Source organism: Trachypithecus francoisi, unplaced genomic scaffold (assembly GCF_009764315.1).
Source record: "Trachypithecus francoisi isolate TF-2019V2 unplaced genomic scaffold, Tfra_2.0 Lachesis_group14, whole genome shotgun sequence".
Taxonomy (NCBI): domain Eukaryota; kingdom Metazoa; phylum Chordata; class Mammalia; order Primates; family Cercopithecidae; genus Trachypithecus; species Trachypithecus francoisi.
The window spans coordinates 30,846,818-30,872,563 of record NW_022681459.1 but is presented as its reverse complement, the minus strand read 5'-3'; the positions used below and the strand labels follow the sequence as shown (position 1 = coordinate 30,872,563).

General features: G+C 51.9%; 1 protein-coding gene and 1 long non-coding RNA gene across 2 annotated transcripts; one reads left to right on the top strand and one right to left on the bottom strand.

Annotated features, from left to right (window-relative positions):
- The first annotated feature begins 341 nt into the window (after positions 1–341).
- Positions 342–23,965, top strand: POFUT2 (protein O-fucosyltransferase 2). Its single transcript, XM_033232627.1, is given in 10 exon segments — positions 342–516; positions 2,646–2,773; positions 2,776–2,895; positions 5,388–5,532; positions 6,509–6,619; positions 11,189–11,255; positions 12,215–12,340; positions 19,784–19,964; positions 20,217–20,340; positions 22,338–23,965. Coding segments are annotated over 10 exon segments (1,287 nt in total). The 5' UTR covers positions 342–385; the 3' UTR covers positions 22,492–23,965.
- Positions 4,029–5,408, bottom strand: LOC117095867. Its single transcript, XR_004442215.1, has 3 exons — positions 5,311–5,408; positions 4,868–5,006; positions 4,029–4,123 (listed from the first exon to the last, which is right to left on the bottom strand). It is a non-coding gene; the product is annotated as an uncharacterized LOC117095867 (long non-coding RNA).
- Positions 23,966–25,746: the final 1,781 nt, after the last annotated feature.

The following is a 25,746-nucleotide window of genomic DNA, read 5'->3' as shown; positions in this document are numbered from 1 at the left end:
TAGCCCTCCCGGCCACCAGTCTCGCGCTCCTCCCCACTAGCCTGCAGAGTCCACCGACCTCCCGACCCCCGGACCTCCCGGCCTCGCAGACCCTCAGGAGTACCTGCGTGGGCTGCGCCAGGTCGCCAGCGACAGCACCGGCACGCACCACAGCCACAGCCTCCAGGTCTGCGATGGGACCGCCGACCACTGCGCTCAGGAGGGCGGAGAATCCGCGCACGGGCAGTTCCCGCTCCCGCCCCGGCTTGCTGGTGATGGCGCATAACGCATGCGCGGGAAGGGCTGCTCTGGGCGTTGCCGTGGCTACTGGGAACGCGTTTCACGGGGGCGGGGCGTGCTTCCGGGGCGGGGCGCGGCCGCCGGAAGTGCGTGGCCGCCGGTGGCCATGGCGGCACTCAGCTTCGTCTTCCTGCTGTTGGGGGCAGTGTCCTGGCCGCCGGCTTGTGCCTCCGGCCAGGAGTTCTGGCCCGGCCAGTCGGCGGCCGACATTCTGTCGGGGGCGGCGTCCCGCAGACGGTAAACGCGCGTCCACGGTGCCAATGCTGGGGTTCTAGGGCCGGGCAGGGCCAGAGGATGGGATGGGGGCGGGGTGGGTCTGGGATGCGATGGGATGGGGCGGGGTCAGGGGCCAGGGAGAAGGGATGGGGTCGGGGGCAGGCACACGGGATGGAGGGTGGTCCCGGGCCAGGGGGATGGAATGGAGCGGAGTCTTGGGGCAGGGTCCAGGGGAATGGGATGGAGCGGGGTCAGGGGGCAGTGTCCAGGGGAATGGGATGGGGTCAGGGTTCTGGGGCACGGAATGTGGTGGAGTAAGGGGCCAGGGTGATGGTATGGGGTAGGGGGCAGGGGCCAGGAGGGATGGGATGGGGGCGGGGCAGGGGCCTGGGTGTTGGGATGGAATGGGGGCGGGGCACGGGCTGGGACCTGGAGGGGTGGGATGGAATGGAGGCAGGAGCGGGGGCCCGAGGGATGGGATGGGAACGGGGCGGGGGCAGGGGCCAGGAAGGATGGGATGGAGATGCGGTAGGGGCAGGGGCAGGGGTCAGGAAGGATGGGATGGAGATGCGGTAGGGGCAGGGGCAGGGGCAGGGGCCAGGACCTAGGGGATGGGATGGGGCAGGGGCTGGGGGCAGGATGGGGCCGGTGGGTTGGCGGTAGGTAGCCTGGGCTCCGTCACTACGGCCCGGGTCTGCAGGCGGGGTTGTCTGCGAGGCCGGGGGCGCAGCCTTGGGAGCCCAGGAAGGGCACCAGGTTGCTCGGGCTGAGCCTGGGCGGGCTCAGGAGGCCCCTGAGTGTCGCGGGTCGAAGCCTGGGTGTGCGAAGCTGGGAGTCAGTGCCGGGCGGGTGCTCCACAGTGAATTCTCAGGGCCAAGACGAGCTTCGCGGCCGCCCTGTGGCTGTGGGTTCTCCAGGCGGACCCCGAGAGGGACCTGGACGCAGAGGTGCGCGGCCCCTCGTGGCGTTCGCAGGCCTGGGCGCTGCACGCAGTTTCACCCGCGACAGTGGGAGTCTTTGGAAAACCAGCGCAGAGCAGGGGAAGGAGAGTGCCAGGGTTTCTGTAGCCTTTGGGGACCTGTCTGTGTCTTGGGGTGCTTTGTGTCCTTCCGCTAGGGCAGTGATCTTAAAGTGTGTCCGGGATCTCTGAGCTTTTGTAGCCGTTTTATAGTAGTACCAGGGTATTCTACGCCTTTTTCATTTCTCTCATGAGTGCACCGTGGAGTTTTCCTAGAAACCACTTGATCTGTGATGTCACAACAGATTGAATGCAGAAACGAGTATGGGAATCCCGCTGTCACCAGACCCAAAAGAGATTTGCAAAAATTAAGAACATCCTCCGCCCTGCGCGGTAGCTCATGGCTGTAATCCCAGCACTTTGGGAGGCCGAGGCAGGTGGATCACGAGGTCAGGAGATCGAGACCATCCTGGCTAACATGGTGAAACTCAGTCTCTACTAAAAAACAAAAAAAATTAGCTGGGCGTGGTGGCGGGCGCCTGTATTCCCAGCTACTCGGGAGGCTGAGGCAGGAGAATGGCCTGAACCCGCGAGGCGGAGCTTGCAGTGAGCCGAGATCGGGCCACCGCTCTCCAGCCTGGGAGACAGAGCGAGACTCCATCTCTAAATAAATAAATAAATAAAAAGAACATCGTCACAGTTCTTCTCACTAATTCATTTTTTAAAATACGCTTATTTTTTGTTTAAATATGTGATTTTTGTTAACATGTAATGGCTTATTATTTTTAGCTGAATTAAATACTTGTAGCTTTAATGTCTAATATAGGATATATCAATAGACATAGTGCACATAACCAGCCATCAATCATTGTTTCCAGTGTACAGGAGTCTTTAGACCAAACAGTTTGAGAACCATGTGGGAACTGATTCTTGGTTTCTAGTCACTGGGATTCCTCTAGCCTTAGTGTTGAACTATTGCTAGTTGTTAAAAGGACATTAGCATGTCTGCAGCTTCTGCTTATGGGCTCGTAAGTAACTGGTCATAGAGAAACAGGCCACTCACTGCCTTCACAAACTGGGAACCATCTTAAGCCCCTAGAGTTGGGCCTTACGCTGAGACTTCTGAGTAGTCAGGTTTTCCGTGCAGAAACCCCAGCATTCGAGACCTGTGGTCCTCATTCTGCCTGCTCAGGTATCTTCTGTATGACGTCAACCCCCCGGAAGGCTTCAACCTGCGCAGGGATGTCTATATCCGAATCGCCTCTCTCCTGAAGACTCTGCTCAAGACAGAGGAGTGGGTGCTCGTCCTGCCTCCGTGGGGCGCCTCTATCACTGGCAGAGTCCTGACATCCACCAGGTCCGGATTCCCTGGTCTGAGTTTTTTGATCTTCCGAGTCTCAATAAAAACATCCCCGTCATCGAGTATGAGCAGTTCATCGCAGGTGAGGCCGAGCGGCACGCGGGGAGGTCGTGGTTTTTTAACTGGGGCCGGGCAATCATTTCTAAGGTAGACATCAGGTTAGGCTTGCGACTGCGTCCAAACTCACCAGCATCCTCCAGTGCCCAGCGCTGCTGCCGGAGGCCTGTGGCGGCACCTCCTCCACTCAGGAGCGCAGTCCCTTTCCCATGCTGCAGTGAGCTTCCCAAAATGTCTCTCGGGAAATAGACCTGAAGTGGATGAGCTTTGTGCCCCCTCACTTCTGGAAACCACGGTGGCCTGATGAGTAGGTGAATGCAGTTAGAGCCGCCCTAACACCCTAAGAAAGTGGCCACCCCTGGGTGTTGGACTGACAGGACTCAGCTCCCTGTGCGAAAGGCTGTTTTACGTTAAGGATGACGTGCTGCGTGCGGAGTATGCTTCGTGGTGTGTCTGTGCAGCACCAGGGATAAAGGTCTGTCTTGTTTAACTTTGTGTTGCTTAATTTTTTCATTTAATTTGAAGAGAGGAATTAAAGCTCTTCTTAGAATGAAGGTATTCAGAGCTTTTTGTGTTGTGTCATTTGGAAGACATAAATTTAAAAGTAAGTGATGCTTTGCTGCTGCATTTGAGAAGCCTTGAAGACGAATGAGTTAGTTTTGAGTCAGGCTCCTGCTTTCCAGCAACTGTTGAGTTCTTACTGGACAGCCACTCTCGGGGCTTAGAGACCTTTGCTCCCTGCCAAGGAGTGTGGCTCCCATGTCGTCATTTTTCAAGGATGGTGCTCGTTGCACCCTAGATCTTGTCACTCTGAAATGTTTTCTCTGTCAGGGTCAGTCTCGTGAGTGTTAGGGGCATGCAACAACAGGGAGTAACTTCTGACATCCTGGTTGATACCAAGTCACAAAGTCTGCCGCTTGTAAAAAGCATTCCTAGAGCGCATCCTGAGTTGACTTTACAATTTGCTCATGAGTCCTGGAAGATGAAAGCTGTGGTTGGGTATTTGGTGTAACTAGCAGCCAGCCCTTGGTCTGAACATTAGGTTACAGGAACTCGTTGACGTTATCCTTACCTCCCTTTGGGACCAGTGGGTTTCCTGACAGGGAAGTGGGCAGGTCTGGGCATTGGGCATCCAAGTGCTTGGGAAGGTCTGGGAAGACAGACCCTGTGTGACGAGCTTCTGAGGCAGATATGCTGGTCTCACGCTTCCCTGCCATCTACCAGCCTGGGGCTTTGCTGAGCTGTTTCCTTGCCTGTAAGGTGAGGAAGGAACTGGGTGCCTGTCCTGGGGCCAGGCTGCCAGGAGACCGCACACAGTGAGCTCCTGATGTGGCTAACATAGCACCCAGCGTGCGGGTTCTTCACCACCTCCCACTAGCATAGAAGGAGCCCCCGCAGCTCCGGCCTCGGGCCCGTAGGCCACGCAGCCCTTAGCCCCCAGTCATGAGTGAGCAAAAAGGATACCAGAAATTCACCTGTGCGGTGCTACTTCCCTGCTTTGTTCCTGCCCCAGAACTTCACCTGCAGGGTGCTCCCTCCCCACTATGTTCCTGCCCCAGGACTTCACCTGCAGGGTGCTCCCTCCCCGCTGTGTTCCTGCCCCAGGACTTCACCTGCAGGGTGCTCCCTCCCCACTATGTTCCTGCCCCAGGACTTCACCTGCAGGGTGCTCCCTCCCCGCTGTGTTCCTGCCCTAGGACTTCACCTGCAGGGTGCTCCCTCCCTGCTATGTTCCTGCCCCAGGACTTCACCTGCAGGGTGCTCCCTCCCCACTGTGTTCCTGCCCCAGGACTTCACCTGCACGGTGCTCCCTCCCCGCTATGTTCCTGCCCCAGGACTTCACCTGCACGGTGCTCCCTCCCTGCTGTGTTCCTGCCCCAGGACTTCACCTGCTCACGCACTCCTTCCCTGCAGTGCTCCTTCCCCAGAACTTCACCTGTGCGGTGCCTCTTCCCCGCTGTGTTCCTGCCCACTTTGAGCAGATCTTGATTGCTGACCTCTTGGGCGACACAGTGTCACCTTCTCCGTGTGGGTTGGGCCGTGGGTAAGAGGCACGATTCCTGCTCGCCTGAGCTCCTGTCCCTGGGGGAGGCAGGACTCCAGTGCAGTAGATGGTGGCCCAGGTAGTGAGGAGCACTGTGGGAAACCAAGGGGGTAGGGGTCAGTGGCCTCACAGAGGGCCAGAGAGCGAGCCTCCGGGGACTGGACCAGGGGCGTGAAGGCTGGATGGGCTCACACGGGCTCCTGTGAGGATGGGGCCTGCGGCATGGGGCTGAGGATGGGGTGGGGCTGCGGAATCGGGGAGCAGCTCCTCCCCACTGGCTGCTATCGCACGCTGTCGGCCCTGTGCCATCATGGCCTGTGCTCTGACCTGTCTTGGCCTTTGTGAGCCTCCTGCAGTCTCTTTGGGAACAGGGTGGTGTACAGTAGTAAGAGTCACCTGCTGGTGGCTGATGCGTGCCCGTAGTGAGCTTCCGATCGCTGTCGCGCTGCCCGGCTTCTCTTGGTGTTTTTCAGAGTCTGGTGGGCCCTTTATTGACCAGGTTTACGTCCTACAAAGTTATGCAGAGGGATGGAAAGAAGGGACCTGGGAAGAGAAGGTGGATGAGCGGCCATGTATCGATCAGCTCCTGTACTCCCAGGACAAGCACGAGTACTACAGGTGCCTGCTGCAGCTGCTCCCCGCCTCCTCCCCCTGCTGCAGGTGCCCCCCTCTACCCTGCGGCAGGCTCCTCCCCCAGGCACTCCAGGCCCCACACCCCTGCAGTACCCTCAGCCCCCGCCGTCTCCCCCTGCCACATGCACGCCCCTCTCCCCCCGCCACAGGCGCCCCCTCAGGCACTCCCCACCCCCGGGAGCAGTGCCCTCTACCTCCTCTCCCTGCTGCAGGCTCCCCCCCACACCACAGCGCCCCCACCACACACACACACAGCGCCCTCGGTGCCCACGCTGGGTGCTGATGCCGGATTCTGGGCGTTCCCCTTCCCCCGCATCCTGACATGCATCGGTGCCCCTCGCGGTGGTAGTGCTTGTGGCTGCCCACACCGTTCTCATCCTTGACAGGCGGGTCCCCTTTGTGCTGAGGCCTCGAGAATGGGTCATGGCGAACACCCGGCTGAGACCCCGTGCCTTTTTCCCTGTGTCTTTTCATGCATTTGGATGTTGCCACAGGAATGGGGGTCTTGTCAGTCCCAAGTGTTGATTGCTGTTAAAGGCTCTGACACTGCCAGGCTACTGTGGAAAAGCTGTCAGTTCACAGCCTCCATGTGTCCAGTGCCAGGGCAGCTGCTCTAAAGCATGGCAAGTGAGCTCTTGGGAAGGGCGAGGTTGACTTGGGTGATGGTCACAGCCAGGCTGGCCCTGAAGGTGCACAGGGCTGCCTCTGTCCTGCTCCCTCTGCCTCCCGCCAGCCCCTGTCATGGGGAAGGGCTCAGTGGTTCATCAGCCTGAGAGACGCTTATGGGCTTCTTTTACAATTTCACAAGAATGTCACGATCCTCAGTCATGATCGGTAAGTTTTCCTAAAGCAGCCGCATTTCATCAAGAGCGAGCCACGGTATGTGCGTGTCTAGACTTGATTTGTTTTTCTTGTGAAAGCAAAATAAACTGATAGAGCTGCCGTGGGTTTTGTTTTCCAGAGGATGGTTTTGGGGTTATGAGGAGACCAGGGGTCTGAACGTCTCCTGTCTGTCCGTCCAGGGCTCAGCCTCCATCGTGGCACCCCTGCTTCTGAGAAACACATCAGCCCGGTGAGTGCTCTGCTCCCCTCGGGAGCAGCCTGGAGGCCGCGGCGCCTGCTCCGTGTGTGCTGGGCTAGGGGCTCTCTGTCCGCACTTCTGCATCCCTGGCCCACCCACCTCACAGACAGTGGACCCTGGGGGCCATGGGGGTGTTGGTTAGGGAAGTGGTTGCATGTGTCTCTGCAAAACAGCGTAGTGGGTGACGTGGACAGCGGGCGAGGGGCACAGAGGTGAGGGCTCAGCCCGGCCGAGTGCGCCGGGAGGGGCTAGGCTGGGCTGGGGGCAGTGGGGGCTTACCATGAGACTGTTCTCCATTTGTACCACTTGGGCAACTTTTACCAATACCTGCCCCCTCCCCGCACCCAACACCCACTGTTTGATCTGTTTGCTGCCTCGCGGGTCTGGAGAGGATCGTGCAGCCACCTTTGGCCATGCGTCTGCCGCAAGTGGCCGCCGGCCTGGTGAGCCGGGCCACGAGGGTCCACCCAGGCGGCTGGGGTTGCAGACAGGTCAGTACCTGATGATGTCATAAACGCTGGAGGGAACTGTTGATGACCACGTTCTTAGAACTTGCTGCAGACTGGGACCCTCTCTGTCACCTCCCTTGGATCTTCTTCTGAGTCCCCCAGCAGGTGCTGTGAGCGTCTCCTGTAGGGTCCAGCCCACAGGGCCGGTGGGTTTTTCTCCCCGTGTGCAGAGATGAGAGATTGTAGGAATAAAGACACAAGACAAAGAGATAAAAGAAAAAGCTGCTAGGCCCGGGGGACCCCTTCCACCAAGACGCGGAGGCCAGTAGTGGCCCCGAATGCCAGGCTGTGCTGATATTTATTGGATACAAAAGGGGCAGGGTAAGGAGTGTGAGCCATCTTCATTGATAGGTAAAGTCACGTGGGTCACGTGTCCACTGGACAGGGGGCCCTTCCCTGCCTGGCAGCCAAGGCAGAGAGAAAGAGGAGGGAGAGAGAGAGACAGCTTACACCATTATTTCTGCGTATCAGAGACTTTTAGTACTTTCACTAATTTGCTACTGTTACCTAAAAGGCAGAGCCAGGTGTACAGGATGGAACATGAAGGCGGACGAGGAGCGTGACTGCTGAAGCACAGCATCCCAGGGAGATGGTCAGGCCTCCGGAGAACTGCGGGTGTGTCTGACATCAGTCAGGCCCTTCACAAGAGGTGGAGGAGTAGGGTCTTCTCTAAACTCCCCCGGGGAAAGGGAGACTCCTTTTCCCTGTCTGCTGAGTAGCGGGTGTTTTCCTTGGCACTGACGCTACCGCTAGACCATGGTCCACTTGGCAACGGGCGTCTTCCCAGATGCTGGCATTACCGCTAGACCAAGGAGCCCTCCGGTGGCCCTGCCCGGGCATCACAGAAGGCTCACACTCTTGTCTTCTGGTCACGTCTCACTATGTCACCTCATCTCCTATCTCTGTATGGCCGGTTTTTCCTAAGTTACAATTGTAGAGTGAGGATTATTATAATATGGGAATAAAGAGTAATTACTACAAACTAATGATTAATGATATTCATAATCATATCTGTTATCTATGTCTAGTATAACTGTTGTTATTTTACATATTTCATTAGACTGGAAGAGGTCGTGCCCTCGGTCTCTCGCCTCGGCACCTGGGTGGCTTGCCGCCCACAGTCTCCCACAGACTGGGCACAGCAGGGCATGGGTGCCCCTTGCGCTTGCCCACGTTGAGGTTGAGGCTGCCTTGTCTGCTGTCGTGCCCTGTGTGGGCCTCTAGAGGCCATGGCAGTCGCGATCCTATTGGACATCACAGCTGGCTCGGTATCACCCTGGTCAGTAACAGCTGCCACTGGCCCCAGTGGGCCAGGACCACATGGTCTCAGCTGCTCTGGGCCTTTGTGAAGGCAGGTGGCTCCAGCACAGGCCCGCATGTCTGCTGCTCAGCCAGCCTGACTGTTGCGGAAAAGCAAAACTCAAGAGGTTGTGGAGGGAACTAGGCTGAATTGTTTTGGTTGTTGAGATGCAGCTTTCATGTCCTGGGACTGGGTTCACTTCATGAAAATATCCGGGTTTCGGAAGCCAGTCTGCCTACGTGTGGGGCCCGTGGAACAGTCGTGCCAGTCCATTTTTTTGATTCACATTTGCAGGTTAGAATGGAGCTGAGCCCAGAGGGGGCTTCCAGCCAGATGGTCCTGATTGAGGAGAAACGCCTCTGCCGGGGCGCAGGGGAAGGAGGCTGATGGTGGGGGTGAGGCCGTCTGCCCCCAGCACCCAGGGAAAGTCTCTAATGGAGGTTAAAGCCCTAATGGGAAGGTGAAGCTATAAAGCCGTTAAGAGAGGAGCCTTACCACCTTGGGACAGGAAGCTTTCTTCAACAAGATGGGAAAAGCATGCACCAAAAAAGAAAGATTGGTAAAGCCAGTTACTTTAATATCAAGAACTTTTGTCCATTAGAAGAGTGGAGACAGGCCTCAGAGAGGAAGGTCCTGCAGCACATTTCATGAACTAAGGACTTTCCGGGATACAGGAGATGAAACCCAGTGAGTGAGGGACGGGCAGCCTGAGGTGAGGTGAGTCCAAGACGGGATCCGTGTGATTCAGGAGTAAGAACGGCTGCTGTTAATGCGAGCAGGTGCCCCAGTGCTGTCATGCTCAGGAAACCAACCACCGTCAGGAGGACAGGTCCACAGGGGCTCGAAGGCTGCTCCTGGAGCGAGAATCTGGTAAAACCCTGGGAGTCCGGTGCACCCCAAATGCAGGACATGCACCCGCAGACCCCTGCCCAGGAACGTTCATGGCCTCCCCGGACCAGGAAAACCCGTGCACCCCTCAGCCACGCACGGGGTAGAGCATGGTAGATCCACAGCTGACGACGGGCAGACTGCCGCCGTTTTCAACAAAGAGAAATCAAGATAGAATGCCCAGTAAAAAAAAAAAAAGAGAGAAAAAGATAAATGTGGTCATGTTCCATGTGCATGAAGGTCATAGACAGTCCTGTGCATCGGAGGTAGAGATAGGAGGATGCCGGGGAGGCCCCTGAGGACGGGGCAGAGCAAGTGTGTGAAGGGCTTTGTTCCTCCTTGTTCCTCCACCCGGGTAGGGGCTGCACCGTGTTCATTTTGGAGCAGTTTGCCTACCCGCACCTGTGCGGAATGTCCTCTACCTGCGCCCGTGCGGAATGTGCATCTCGAAGTGCGGTATTGCATTTCACAAAAAGCCTTAAACGGCGTTGGAAGCAGGGCCAGAGGCACCCACTGAATCCCGCTATGCCCCTCTCTCCAGAAATCACCTCACATCACCACCTGTGCATGCGGGCCGTCTTTTTAAACACCTGGAATCACCACACACGCTGTCCATGCAGTTTTCAGTTTGCCCTTTTCTTCCCACCCAGCCGCACACCTGGGTATTACGACACATGGACATCACCTCGTTCTTTTGCAGCTGTCTGTGTACAGGTGGAAGAAAATGTGGCCTTTGCTTGTTTCCAGGTTTGTGTAGAAGAGTCTGTGTGTGAACCATGAGGGCATAAAACTGTAGGATGCCACCCAGAAGAGGACGATTGGTCTCGATTGCCTGACCTCGTGATCCACCCACCTCGGCCTCCCAAAATGCTGGGATTACAGGTGTGAGCCACTGCACCAGACCAGAATTAAAATTTTTATGTAGTCAAATTCATCAGTCTTTTCCTTAAAAATTTCTGGGTTTTTGTATTCCAGCCTTTACCACCCCGGTATGCGGGTCTGTTTTCTCACGATCCGTTTTGTGTGTTTCATTTTTATTTTGCATCAAGAGCCGTAGGGAGTGTGGCGAGAGGGTTGGTCCAATGGCTGGAATAGGAGAGGCACTTCCCACGCGGAATTAGGTAGCGTTTAGCATGACAGTCACAGGCACCAGGGTGACTTGTCTGACCCAAACTGGAGCAAGGCAGGCGCTGAGGAGGAGGTGCCTGCCTGTGAGTCTGAGATAAAGGCTGGCTGGAGGGCTCTCTGAAATAACCCCAGGACGTTCGTCACACATTTCACGCACCTCACAGCTTCACAGCCACCGCTTCACACACGTGCACGTATTCCTGGGACCAGGTTTGCCAATGGACAAGGGCTGCAGTCACTCAGACGAGATGCTGTCGCGAGAATGCCTGCCCAGGAATGGCGTCTCTACCACGGAACAGATGCAGCTCCAGCTTTGAGACCGAGTCAGTGAATTTGTTTCCAAGCAGCTTGTGTGAACCTCTCCTTTTTGCCAAAGAAAAGCTTCCCACAGCCTCCCCTCTGCAGGCGCACCTGCAGCTTGCCATAGCCATCAGTGGATCCTGGATTCCAAGCCTTCTGCCCACTCCCAAATACACTCCTCAAATCAGGAGATACTTCTCTCATGTCATTCTCGGAGTTGACAGTGGGCATCAAAGCCCTCTCAGAACTGTGGTGTGGAGGCCAGACGGCAGCCTGCCTGCGTCTCAGCCATGACCACCCGACGCGCCCTGGCTGGTGTCCCTTGAAGACTTGGTCTCCGCTTCCCCAGCCCTGGGTTCTCCCAGTTTGTGCTCTGAGAGTGTGAATGTCGTCATCCTTAACTCTTATAACTGTTGTCATGTTGTTTAAAAATAGGTCCGTGATGTTAGACAGAGCCGAGAACCTACTTCATGACCACTATGGAGGGAAAGAATACTGGGATGTGAGTGTTTCCTCGGGAGCATCTTTCTAAATTAGTGTATGTTGCCTATTATTTAGTTTTTGAAAATTTAAAACAGTTGACAGCTCTTTTGAACCTTGCTGATTAAAATCATAATTGAAGCCCTGGATATGGGCACCTGCAGTGACTGTGCCGCCCCCGAGTCACACGTGGCCGCAGAGCCAGGTCCTCAGGGGCCCGCAGGGCCACCCAGCTCTCCCCTCTGATGCCACAGGCCCTGAATGCAGTGGCGGCGCCCTGGAGTCAGCCCCCGAGTCAGTGACTCCGTCAGTGGCTGGAACGTAGACCCCTCCTTTCTCCTCTCTTTAGCTTTGAAAGGTGGGACTGTTTTCTGCAGCGGGTCTTTCCCGTTGGCGTTGATTTCTGTGTTGATGGGGTGACTTTCCATAGCTGCCCTAGTTCCGTGAGTGAGTGGGAGTATAGGGCGGGAAGCGGCTGCCCCCTCCCGTGGGCACAGCAGGCCTGCTGACTTGTTCACCAGGGCAGCAGCTTGTAAAGCCAGAACCTTGCTGCAGGAGACACAGTCCCTGCTTACATGGGGCTTTGTGCAGGTCAGTCCCGCCCCATTTGGCAAAAGCAGGACGGCTAACCGAGTAAGCTAGAAGTCGAGTTGGGGAGACACCGAGGGGAAGGAGCTGCACACAGTTGTGCCAGCCGGGGCAACGGCCAACTGAGCCCAGTGTGTGCCACAGCTTCCCGTGGGGGAGCCTGGCAGAGCCGGCAGGGGTGGGCGGCTTGCCCTGCATTGTCTTCCTGCAGTAGACCCTCCGAGAGCCTCCACCGTGGGCGGCAGTGCTTCTCGGGCGACTGTCGATGAGGAATGTCTCCGAGGGTCTTGTTCCAGCTGCAGGGGTGGGTGGCGGCAGCTATGGGAGACCCGCTCCGGAAGGGCGGAATGGCGGGCGGGCGTGTTCTCAGCCGAGCCGTCGCCGTTTCCACAGACCCGTCGCAGCATGGTGTTTGCCAGGCACCTGCGGGAGGTGGGAGATGAGTTCAGGAGCAGACACCTCAACTCCACGGACGACGCGGACAGGATCCCCTTCCAGGAGGACTGGACGAAGATGAAGGTAGCCCCTCTCCCTTTTGTTAATTTGAGAGAAGGTAAATCCTCTCTTGAGATGCCCAAAAACTCATGCCTTCAGTTCAGAGTCACAGCAGGGTTGGCAGGTCTGTCAGCATGGAGGCCTCCCTGGAACGTGAGTCACAGTAATTACCCGCTCTCGGGAGGCACCAGGACCCTGGGGCCCTCGTCGCGGTGCAGACTCGGGGAGTCACTCCACCTGGCTTTCACTTTAGTAACACGGGGAGTCATGGCAGGCCCAGCAGCCTCAAAGGTGTTCTCAGAGTGCAGCGAGGCCAGGAGCGCGGAAGCAGGAGCTCGAGGTGATCGGAGGCATGTTCGGCCTTTCTCCCTCATGACCTGATTGATAGAGAAAAGCAGCCTCTCCCAGACTCGCCCAGAAGCACCGTCAGTGCTATTTTGGTCTAGAGTCATCCTTTTTTTATTCTATGTATATATTTTTAAGTGTTTTCTGAAAGTTTGGGTTTTTCTGTGGTGTAATTACAACAAACGTGTTGCTTTTTCAACTTGATGTTGTTGTTAAGCGTTTTCAGTGTCTGTTTTTTGTGTTTTTTAAACAAAACTTTCATAGAAGTGCCATTTTACTTGTTTGTTCTTTATGGGGTATTTGAGCTGTTTCCAAGTGGAATAGCACTAATTGTTCCAGCAATAATTAAGTTACTTGGACAGTTTTTACTCGGAAAAGAATATAGAAGATTTTTTCATTTTATCCCACTTGTATTTCTTTTCAGTGTTTTTTATTTTTTATTCTTTTAAATTTTATTTAATTAACTTCTTTTGTTTTTGGTTTTGTTTTGAGACAGAGTCTCACTCTCCTGAGTAGCTGGGACTACAGGTGTGTACCACAACGCCCGGCTAATTTTTGTATTTTGTATTTTGAGTACAGACAGGATTTTCTCATGTTGGCCAGGCTGGTCTCAAACTCCTGACCTCAAGTAATCCAGCTGCCTCGGCCTCCCAAAGTGCTGGGATTACAGACATGAGCCACTGTGCCTGGCTTATTTTATCTTTTTTTTTTTTAAAAAAAAACTTTAATTGTTTTTGGGGAACAGGTGATGTTTGGTTACATGGATAAAATGGTAATTTCTGAGATTCTGGTGCACCTGTCACCCGAGCAGTATACACTGTACCCAGTGTGTAGTCTTTATCCCTCACCCCCTCCACTCTTCCCCTCGAGTCCCCAAAGTCCATTGTGTCATTCTCATGCCTTTGCATCCCCATAGCTTAGTTCCCACTTATGAGTGAGAACATGCGATATTTGGTTTTCTGTTCCTGAGTTACTTCATTTAGAATAATGGTCTCCAGCTCCATCCAGGTTGCTGCAAAGCATTCATTTCCTTCCTTTTTATGGCTGATACACCACATTTTCTTTATCCACTCACTGGCCAATGGGCATTCAGGCCGGTTCCATGTTTTCACAGCTGTTGATTGTGCTGCTATAAACATGCGTGTGCAAGTGTCTTTTTCATATAGTGACTTCTTTTCCTCTGGGTAGATACCCGGCAGTGGGATTGCTGGATCAATGGTAGATCTACTTTTAGTTCTTTAAGAATCTCCATACTGCTTTCCGTGGTGGTTGTACTAGTTTGCATTCTCACCAGCAGTGTCACGGTGTTCCCCTTCACCACATCCATGCCGACATCCATGATTTTTTGGTTTTTTGATTATGGCTGTATCCTGTTGTGGTTCTTATTTGCATTTCCCTGATCATTAGTGATGTGGAGCATTTTTTCGTATGTTTGTTGGCCATTTGTGTGTCTTCTTTTGAGAATTGTCTATTCATGTCCTTAGCCTATGTTTTGATGGGATTATTTGGTTTTTTTCATGCTGATTTGTTTCGGTTCCTTGTAGATTGTGGCTATTAGTCCTTGGTCGGATGCAAAGTTTGCAAGTATTTTCTCCCACTCTGGGGGCTGTTTGCTGATTGTTTCTTTTGCTGTGCAGAAGCTTTTAGTTTAATTATGTCCTAACTATTAATGTTTGTTTTTGTTGCTTTTGCTTTTGGGTTCTTGGTCAGGAACTCTTTGCCTAAGCCAATGTCTAGAAGAGTTTTTCTGATGTTATCGTCTAGAATTTTTATGGTTTCAGGTCTTAGATTTAAGTCTTTGATCCACCTTGAGTTGATTTTTGAATAAGATGAGAGACGCGGATCCAGTTTCATTCTTCTACATGTGGGTTGCCAATTAATCCTGCACCATTTTTGAATAGGATGTCCTTTCCCCACTTTGTGTTTTTGTTTGCTTTGTCGAAGATCTGTAAATATTTCACTTTATTTCTGGGTTCTCTATTCTGCTCCACTGGTCTAGGTGCCTATTTTTATAGCAGTATCGTGCTGTTTTGGTAACTCTAGTCTTGTAGGATAGTTTGAAGTTGAGTAATGTGTACCTCCAGATTTGTACTTTTTGCTTAGTCTTGCTTTGGCTATGTAGGCTCTGTTTTGGTTCCATATGAATTTTAGGATTTTGTTTTTTCTAGTTCTGTGAAGAATGATGATGGCATTTTGATGGGAATTGATAGATTGCTTTTGTAGTATGGTCATTTTCACAATATTGATCCTACCCATCCATGAGCATGGGATGTGTTTCCAATAGTTTGTGTTGTCTGTGATTTCTTTCAGCAGTGCTTTGTAATTTTCCTTGTAGAGATCAAGTTTTGTGGGTTTTTTTGGTGGTTGTTGTTTTGTTTTGTTTCATTCTTTTTTTTTTTTTTTTGCAGCTGTTGTAAAAGGAGTTGAGTTCTTGGTTTGATTCTCAGCTTGGTTGTTATTGGTGTATAGCAGTGCTGCTGACTTGTGTACATTGATTTTGTATCCTGAAACTTTATGGAATTCATTTGTCAAATCTGGGAGTTTTTTGGATGAGTCTTTAGGGTTTCCTAGGTATACGATTATATCATCAGTCAACAGTGACAGTTGGACTTACTCTTTACTGATTTGGATGCCTTTCATTTCTTTCTCTTGTCTGATTGCTCTGACTAGGACTTCCAGGACTATGTTGAATAGAATTGGTGAGAGTGGGCATCCTTGTCTTGCTCCAGTTCTCAGGGGGATGCTTTCAACTTTTCCCCGTTCAGTATAATGTTGACTTTGGATTTATCATAGATGACTTTTATTACCTTGAGGTATGTCCCTTCTATGCTACCTTTGCTGAGGGTTTTTTTTTTTTTTTTTTGAGACGGAGTCTTGCTCTGTTGCCCGGTCTGGAGTGCAGTGGCCAGATCTCAGCTCACTGCAAGCTCCGCCTCCCAGGTTTACGCCATTCTCTTGCCTCAGCCTCCCGAGTAGCTGGGACCACAGGCACCCGCCACCTCGCCCGGCTAGTTTTTTGTATTTTTAGTAGAGACGAGGTTTCACCGTGTTAGCCAGGATGGTCTCGATCTCCTGACCTCGTGATCCGCCCGTCTCGGCCTCCCAAAGTGCTGGGATTACAGGCTTGAGCCACCGCGCCCGGCCTGCTGAGGGTTTTAATCATCAAGCGATGCTGGATTTGTCGAATGCTTCTTCTGCATCTATTAAAATGATCATATGATTTTTGTTTTTAGTGCTGTTTAGGCGGTTAAAATGATCATATGATTTTTGTTTTTAGTGCTGTTTAGGCGGTGTGTCACATTTGTTGACTTCCATATGTTAAACCATCCCTGCATCCCAGATATGAAATCCATTTGATCATGGTGTTACCTTTTTGATATGTTGTTGGATTCAGTTAGCTAGTATTTTTTTTTGAGGCTTTTTGCATCTGTGTTCATCAGGGATATTAGTCTGTTGATTTAGGGAGGATTCCCTCTTTCTCTGTCTTTTGGAATAGTTTCAGTAGAATTGGTACCAATTCTTCTTTGAGTGATTTCAGCTGTGAACCCATTGGGTCCTGAACTTTTTCTGTTGGCAATTTTAAAATTACTGTTTCAATCTCACTACTTGTTATTGGTCTGTTCAGAGTTTATATTTCTTCCTGGTTTATATCTAGAAGGGTTGTGTATTTCCAGGAATTTATCCTCTTGGTTTTCCAGTTTGTGCGCATAAAAGTGTTCATAGTGGCCTTGGATGATCATTTGTGTTTCTATGGTATCGACTGTGGTAGCTCCCGTTTTGTTTCTAATTGAGCTTATTTGGATCTTCTCTCTTCTTCATTAATCTCACTAATGGTCTATCAATGTTGTTCATCTTTTCAAAGAACCAGCTTATTGTTTCATTTAACATTTGTATTTTTTCGTTTGTTCAATTTCATTTAGTTCTGCTTTCATCTTAGTTCTTTTCTTCTGCTGGATTTGGGTTTGGTTTGTTCTTTTTTCTCTCGTTCCTTGAGGTATGACCTTAGATATTTGTGCTCTTTCAGATTTTTTGATGTAAGCGTTTAATGCTGTGAATTTTCCTCTTGGCACCACTTTTGCTGTGTCCCAGGGGTTTTGATAAGTTGTGTCACTGTTACTCAGTTCAAATAATTCTTAAATTTCCATCTTAATTTCATTCTTGACCCAAAGACCGGGAGCAGATTATTTAATTTCTATGTATTTGTAGAGTTTTGAGGGTTCCTTTTGGATTTAATTTCCAGTTTTATTCCATTGTGGTCTGAGAGGGTATTTGACATAATTTTGATTTTCTTAAATTTATTGAGGCTTGTTTTGTGGCCAGTCATATGGTCTGTCTTGGATAACGCTCCATGTGCTGATGAACAGAAAGTGCCTCTGGTAACGATCCGTATGCTGATGAACGGGAAGTGCCTCGGGTAACGGTAACGTTCTGTGTGCTGATGAACAGGAGTGTCTTGGATAACGTTCGGTGTGCTGATGAACAGGAAGTCTATTCTGCAGCTGTTGGGTAGAATGTTCTGTAAATATCTTAGTCCACTTGTTCCAGGATATAGTTTGAGTCCATTGTTTCTTTGTTGGCTTTCTGTCTTGATGACCTGTCTAGTGATGTCAGTGGAGTATTGAAGCCCCCACTTGTATTGTGTTGCTGTCTATCTCACTTTTTAGGTCTAGTAGTAATTGTTTTATAAGTTTGGTAGCTCCAGTGTTGGGTGCATGTATATTTAGGATTGTGACATTCTCCTGTTGGACTGATCCTTTTATCATTATATAATGTCCCTCCATCTTTTTTAACTGTTGTTGCTTTAAAGTCTGTTTTGTCTGATATAAGAATAGCTACCCTGCTTACTTTTGGTGTCTATTTGCATGGAATATCTTTTTCCACCGCTTTACCTTAAGTTTAAGTGAGTCCTTATGTGTTAGGTGAGTCTCTTGAAGACTTTTGCCTCACAGCTTTTAGGCGGATTTTTATCCATTTTGCTATTCTGTTTCTTTTAAGTGGAGCATTTAAGCCATTTACATTCAACTTTGGTATTGAGGTGTGAGGTACTATATTCTGTTCATCATGCTAGTTGCTGTTTGAATACCCTGTTTTCTTTCTTGCTTGCTTTTTTTTAATTGTGTTGTTTTATAGGCCCTGTGAGATTTATGCTTTAAGGAGGTTCTAGTTTGGTGTATTTTGAGGTTTTGTTTCAAGATTTAGAATTTCTTTTAGCATTTCTTGTAGTACTGGCTTGGTAGTGGTGAATTCTCTCAGCATTTGTTTGTCTGAAGAAGATGATCTCTCCTTCATTTATGAAGCTTAGTTTTGCTAAATACAAAATTCTTGGCTGATCATTATTTTGTTTGTGGAGGCTGAAGATAGGACCCCAGTCCCTTCTAGCTTGTAGGGTTTCTGCTGAGAAATCTGCTGTGAATCTGATAGGTTTTCCTTTATAGGTTACCTGGTGCTTTTGCCTCACAGCTCTTAAGATTCTTTCCTTTGTCCTGACTTTAGATAACCTGATGACGATGTGCCTAGGCGATGATCTTTTTGTGATGAATTGCCCAGGTATTCTTTGAGTTTCCTGTATTTGGATGTCTAGATCTCTAGCAAGACCAGGAAGTTTTCCTCAATTCTTCCCTCAAATACATTTTCCAAACTTTTCGATTTCTCTTCTTCCTCAGGAACACCAATTATCCTTAGGTTTGGTTGTTTAACATAATCCCAAATATCTTGGAGGCTTTGTTCTTTTTTTTTTTTTTTTTTTTTTTTTTTTTTACTATTCTTTTATCTTTGTGTTTGTTGAATTGGGCTAATTTGAAAACCTTGTCTTTAAGCTCTGAAGCTCTTTCTTCTCCTGTTCTAGTCTATTATTGAAACTTCCCAGTGTATTTCGTTTCTTTAAGCGTGTCTTTCATTTCCAGAAGTTGGAATTGATTTTTCTTTATGATACCTATTTATCTGGAGCATTTTTCATCCATATTCTGTATTTTTTTCACCTTTCACCTTTTTCAGCACTAGACAGGTCATCAAGACAAAGCCAACAAAGAAAGTGAAAAGTTGGTTTTCACCTTTGTCTGGTATGTCCTTGAGTAGCTTAATAATCAACCTTCGGAATTCTTTATCTGGCAATTCAGAGATTTCTTCTTGGTTTGGATCCATTGCTGGGGAGCTACTGTGATCTTTTGGGGGTGCTATAGAACCTTGTTTTGTCATATTATCACAACTGGTTTTCTGCCTCCTCATTTGGGCAGACTATTTCAATGGAAAGATCTGGAACTCACGGGCTGCTGTTCGGATTCTTTCATCCCACGGAGTGCTCTGTGGTGCTCTTCCCTTCCCCTAGGGATGGGGCTTCCTGAGAGCTGGGCTGCAGTGACTGAGATTGCTCTTCTGGGCCTAGCCACCCAGTGGGGCTTCCAGGCCCTGGGATGGTGCTGGGGAATGTCTGCAGAGAGTCCTGTGATGTGATCCGTCTTCAGGTCTCCCAGCCGTGGGTACCAGCACCTGCTCTGTGGAGGTGGCAGGGGAGTGAAGGGGACTCTGGCAGGGTCCTTGGTTGTAGTTTTGCTGAGTGCACTGGCTTTCTCGAATGCTGGTTATGCTGCAGGGAAGTTGTCATGTGGACAGACTCTGGACCTGTAGTCAGCCAGGATGTTGCAAGTGGTGGAATTAGCTGTTGCTTTCTCCTTCTTTAGAGCAGGGCTCTGTTAGAATTTGCTGTAACCATTTGCACTGGTGGCCTCCAGCCAGGAGGTGGTGCTGTCAAGAGGGCAGCAGAGCATTCTGGCTCTTGGGGAGTTTGCAGCTGTGAGCTGCTTCGTCCACAGGAGCTGGCACGTCCCTGCAGTGGTTCTCAGAGCAAAAGTTTGCAGCGTGAGTCTCCACATGCTGTTCTCTTTTTAAATACTTTTCTTTAACTCAGTAAAATGATCTGTGGTAATTAATACTGCTTCACTATCTTCTTAGAAAGACATCTGGTCGCCCCCGAGATTCCACCTGAATCCCTTAGCCCTGGAGGCCACCTCGTGGAGGAGGCCACATGGAAATGGTCGTCCCTCTGCGTCTCAAGTCCACCCAGTTCCCAGGATGAGCCCCGAGCCCGCCTGTCAGTTTCTGCATTTCCTTGTGGTTCTTTGGTAGGTCAAGCTGGGCTCGGCACTAGGGGGCCCCTACCTGGGAGTCCATCTGAGAAGAAAAGATTTTATCTGGGGTCACAGAGAGGATGTGCCCAGCCTGGAAGGGGCCGTGAGAAAGATCCGCAGCCTCATGAAGATCCACCGGCTGGACAAGGTGTTTGTGGCCACAGATGCCGTCAGAAAGGGTATGGAGCTTCAGTGCCTTTCGTTTCTTTCTTTTCGTCTTGATCCCTGGTTCCGTTCTGGGTAGACCTAGGCCTGCATGATCTTCAGCTGTAATTCCTGGGAGGGTAAAGCTGAACTGTGTGTCTGCATCTTTTGAGCCAGTTCCTAACGAATTAACCAGAAGTCAAGTGTGCATGCCTTTCTGCTAAAGAGATGCGTATCTGTTCCTACTGGAGGATCCGGTTCAAAGGGTCTCCCCTTCTACTTCGCAGAATATGAAGAGCTAAAAAAGCTGTTACCCGAGATGGTGAGGTTTGAACCCACGTGGGAGGAGCTGGAGCTCTACAAGGATGGAGGCGTTGCGATTATTGACCAGTGGATCTGCTCACATGCCAGGTGCCTGCCCCCTTCACCGTCAGCCGAGAGCGGGTTGGGGGACTTTCAAAGGTTCTTCTGTCCCAGGTACTTGGTGTCAGAGCAGATGGTCACTTGTGTTCACAGTGGTCATTTCCACACAGTTTACCTCCTCATCTGAGTCTCCTGTAGCATCTGGTTCAGTGTTTCCCTGGGCTGAAGTTAATTGTGTATCTTGCCCTTTTAATTCTCACCCCCAGACTTCCTCCATAGCAGGCTGTTGGCATAGCTGGCCTCATCTCAGAACCTCTTCTTGTGTCTCATTTTCCCGTCATTCCCAGTTTCTGCCCCGTCTGCCCCCTGCCCTGAGAGTTGCCCGTGCCCTCGAGTTGGGCACGTCGTTGGTGCTGTGTGTGTTGTTGAAGAGCATCATGAGCATCGCCGAGGCCAGGAGCCTGGGCCCTCGTGCGGTCGTTCTCTTGGGGTTGTCGTGAGTGTCCCTGAGGCCGGGAGTCTGGGTCCTGTGTGCGATCTTTCTTGTGGGGTTGCCACGAGCGTCCGCAAGGCTGGGATCCTGGGCCCTGCATGCCGTCATTCTCATGGGGCTGCTGTAGGAGGTAGGCCTGGGCCTCTGTTCCTCCAAAGACCTGTCTGCCCGTCTGCATAGGAGACTAAGGTTGGGGTTAGGGTGAAACAGTTTGAGTTCAATAAAAAAGGCAAGTAGAGGGAATGGTCTTCGCGTGGTTAGCACTGTGCACGTGTGTGGGTCTCTGTGGGTTAGTCTGTCTCCCTCCTGCCCCAGGAATGCTGAGCGCCCTGAGCCGGTGCCTCTTCACACATCTGCTGTTTCCTGTGGTGTTCTGGGCATTGTGCGTAAGACCCACAGAGGCTCCCGGTGATGCTGTCTGCAGGGTGTGGATCCCTTTACCTGTTAAGCAGACAGGAGGCAGCGCTGACTTCTTAGGTCAAGGTGGAGGTGTGCGGGAGCCCAGTCACAAGCTCGCCCCTGCTTCTCAGGTGTGGCCTTGAGATTTGACTGCGAGCTTGGCAGTGCTGTCTCCCCAGCCCAGGGGGCCTGACACTGAGGGGAGGCCTGACACTGAGGGGAGGCCTGACACTGAGCTCTTGGCCTCCTGCCCCCAGCTGCGTGAAGCACTTGGCCCAGCTCACTGAAGCTGCTGTGCCTCCAGGCTGGTGCGGCCTGCTCTGACAGGCCACTGTGTGTGGGGTGGTGAGGGTCTCCCCACCAACGCCGCCCCCACCCAGCAGCACACAGGCCTGTGCAGCCTGCTGGCCCTGTGTTGCTGTGTACAGCGCTGGGCACGTCACGTTTGCTCTGGAAACATCTCTGGGGTTTGCTTGTTCATGAAGTTCATGAAGTGCTGCTGGAGAGCCAGAGACCAACTGCGCAGGAGCCAGAGGAATGGGCAGGCCGCTGACCCGAGGTGTGAAGAAACCCTTGGAGAAGGGTGTCCCCACCAGCCCGTACAGTGTGTGTGTGTGGAGGGGGCCTTGACCTCTGTGATTTCTCTTGTGCCTCAGGATAAGGACCCCCCATGCCTTGGCTAGGCAGTGTTGTGATGAGTAGGAATCTCTCATTGTTCACCATGTGACCCGCAGGAGGTATCTGACCTGCACCGGCGGGCCTGGTCTGGGATTTGGTGACGGAGACGAGAGCTCCTGGGGGGGCATGTGGTGGGACAGGAGTGTGGTGGCTGCTGACCGTGGGGTGGGGATGGGGCTGCAGCACCAGGCAGAGCCCCTCAGGGCGCAGATGTCAAGGGCACCTGAGCGAGGGGTTCCAGCAGGGAGGCGGCTGTGTCGGTCCCATGTAACTCTGGAGCTCATTTCACTCACCTGCTCCTCTCAGTTCTCCCTAACTCTGGAACCTCTGTGGTCTCAGCTCTCCCTAACTCTGGAACCTCTGTGATCTCAGCTCTCCCTAACTCTGGAACCTCTGTGGTCTCAGTTCTCCCTAACTCTGGAACCTCTGTGATCTCAGTTCTCCCTAACTCTGGAACCTCTGTGGTCCTTTGCAGGTTTTTTATTGGCACCTCGGTCTCAACATTTTCTTTTCGGATTCATGAGGAAAGAGAAATCCTGGGGTTGGACCCCAAGACGACGTACAACAGGTTCTGTGGAGACCAAGAGAAGGCGTGTGAGCAGCCCACGCACTGGAAGATCACCTACTGAGAAGGCTCCTCGGGCTGCTCCCGGACCCGACTGACGTGGGTGGACGCAGGCTCTGTTGCCGCGGAGTCACCGTCTGCTGCCAGCCAGGAGCTCGGTGGACAGGACTGTTCCTCACAGGGTCCCAGGCCCAGAGGGGGCCCCGCGCCTCTAGAGGTGCAGCGCGTCTCGAGTTGTGCTCTGTCCTTGGCGTGTCCAGCTGCCACGGCTGACGAAGAGGCTCTGCTGCCCTCGGGGGCAGTTGTGTTTTCAGGCAGTGTCTGTGAACCCACAGCTCGGTGGCCAGCAGGGCCCGCGTGGTGACCCAGAAGCAGGAGTGTCTGTCGGGCTCCAGCTCCGGCCATACCAGCCACTTTTCATGTCTTCATATTTTAAGCGCATTGAGGATAGATACAGGCGGGTGAGCTGCCCTCCATCAGGTGGACACGGGCTGACATTTCCCTGGGAGCTGGTGCAAGGAGAAGAGTCATTTTAAATGTCTGCAGAGTGACCAGGCGCCTCCCGAATCCCTCTGTTGCCCTCCGTGCAGCAGGAGGCCGCCTGTTCGTTTCCTCCTGGGATGTGTGCAGGGCAGACCTGGTGCTGCAAAGGGAAGGGCCTGAGGCTTCAGGGAGCCCCGTGGAGGGAGGCAGTTCAGGCCCCACCGTCAGCACATCAGAGGCTGGGAAGTTTTTCAGTGGCGTCTCTGGGACACTTGGTGGATTGTCTGTAGGAAACTTGCAACTCCGCTCCTCACACCAGGCCCAGCTGGCTGCCCTGCCCTCGCCCTGGCTGGCAGGTGCACGTGGGGCCTCCGGGTCCACCATTCACTATTAAAGCTAGAAATGAGGAAGGATAGTCACACCAACTCCAAAAGGCTGTCTAGGATGAGCTGCTTTATCAGGGAGCTCCTTGTACCCTATTTTACAGAAATCATTTTTAAGTCTTTGTGCCACCACCACGCCCTCATCTGCAAAGAGGGCAGCGCTGGATGCAGAATCTGTGGAAGGTGCAGCAGTGCCTCAGGGGTCCTCAGGGTCAGGGAGCCCCCCTCTCCCTCTTGGCCCATTACCCTTTGTGACTTCCCACCATGGTGTCGTGTGACCCTCAGGCTAGTGGGGGCTGAGTCCTCACTGAGCACCCACTTTCCACATCTGCTAGAGGAACAGTGACACGGACACTTGTGTGACAGAGAGGAGGGTTAGTGAGGAGGGACAGACAGCTCTTCCCTTCGGAGCCTGGCTAATCTAGGACATCACCTTGCTGTGTCTTCTCCTTCTCAAGCTTTTAAAATTGACCCTGAACGTGTGACAGGGTCCTATGGTGTTACTCAAAGCTGTGCAAGGTAAATGGTGACATATTTATTCTTTTCCCATTTGTTCTAGAAACAGTGCCTTTTTCATCAATTGCATTTTCCAGGTTGAGAGCTGTATAAAACATTTTGGACTGTGACCATGTACCTTCCTTTTTAAGAAAAATAAACTGCTTTATGGTAGTTAGCTGTGGAGTGTAGACTCATTAGACTCATTTCCTGCTACCCAGCGGAAGGTGGAAGAACCCTTTCACATCTCCGAGAAAGCAGATAGTGAGCAGGTGGTGGAACAGGGTAAGGCCGCTCCTGCTGGCCTGTGAGTGCTGTGGCATCTACATCAGGGCACCGATTCTGCCAGAGCCCCTGGGGTCCCCAGTGTTTCCTGGGTCTGCTCAAGGGGCCCTGCAAGCCCTCGTCATCATCAACAGCAACCAGCCCTCTGTTCATTAGACTGCTGGGAGGCCTCTTTGGGGAAAGAATTCCACAGTTGTAAAAGTTTGAAAACTGCCAGGTTTTTAGGCACATAGGAGATGGCAGTATGGCCTTTGTGAGTTTAATTGTGGTGGGAAGAGACCAGCCAGTGAGAAGATTGTGTGCCAGGTGCTGGTAAATGCTGCAGAACTCAGTGGAGAACGCAGCCTGGAGGAGGTGGGAGGTTGGGAGGGGCTGAGGAAGGCTAGTGGGGCTGTAAGAGGCAGTGGCCAGGAACAGTAAGTACAGAGGCCCCAGGGCACATAAGGCCAAGGCGGAGAGATGCTGGTGTCCCAGATGGAGCAACTGGGCCAGTGATGCATCGGGAGGATGTGTGGGTAGGAGGCCTCTGTGGAGCCTGAGCAGAGCAGGGTGTGATGTGACTGTGTAGAGAATAGCCTGGAAGCCGGAGGCTGGTGAGAAGGCTCTTGCTTAGTCCTGGTGAGACACAATGGTCAAGAGTGTTGAAAACTTGAGGCTGGACACGGTGGCTCACGCCTGTAATCCCAGCACTTTGGGAGGTCAAGGCGGTTGGAGTGCTTTGGGTCAGGAGTTTGAGACCAGCCCAGCCAACATGGTGAAATCCTGTCTCTACTTAAAATAAAAAAAAAAAATTAGCCTAGCGGGCGTGGTGGTGCATGTCTGTAATCCCAGCTACTTGGGAGGCTGAGGCAGGAGAATCACTTAAACCTGGGAGGCGGAAGTTGCCATGAGCTGAGATTGTGCCACTGCACTCCGGGCTGGGGTGACAGAGTAAGACTCTGTCTCAAAAAAAGAAAAACTTTAGAATTTATTTGAACAAAGAACAGTTCATGAATTGCACTCAGAACCAGGAGAGGCTCAGCGAGCTCTACCCAGCAGCATGGGCAGGCAGCACTTAAAGACAGAACACGAAAGTGAGGCACAAAAACAGCCTGATGGGCTACGGCTGGGCCTCTGCCACATTTGGGTGGGGTCTGATCCACTGGCAGCTTATGACAGACTCAGCTACTTGTTACAAGAATAGACTTACTAGGTCGAGTTTGTTTACCTGCTTCGTTAGGTTGCAGTTCACTAGGTAGGAATTCAAAGAATGGCCAGCTTTAGGCCAGATGTAATTTAACAAAAGGACCCGGTGTGCGCACATCCCTGGGAGGAGGTACTGGGTCTGAGAGCCCAGGCGGACCCTAAGGGGTTGTGTTCGCTGCTGCAGGGATGATGGAACCCTCTCCCTTTTTTAAGCTAATGGTCTTTGTGTTGCAGGGAGAAAAGATGGACTTACAACTTGGAATGGATGTAAATCATAGTGTTTTCAGTGCTGTTGGTTGTGCTCAAGTCCACAGCCACGGCCTATTCTGCCAGCTCCAGGTTATGGTTCCAAAGACTTTTAAAACAGTCCAAAGATACTCCCTTGATAAAGGTTTTCCTTTTTAAAATTTGTGTGAATGGTGGCAGGCCTGGCCCTGTTTCACTCCAGTGCAAGGCAGATGACACCAAGCCAACATGCAGAGGCCTGG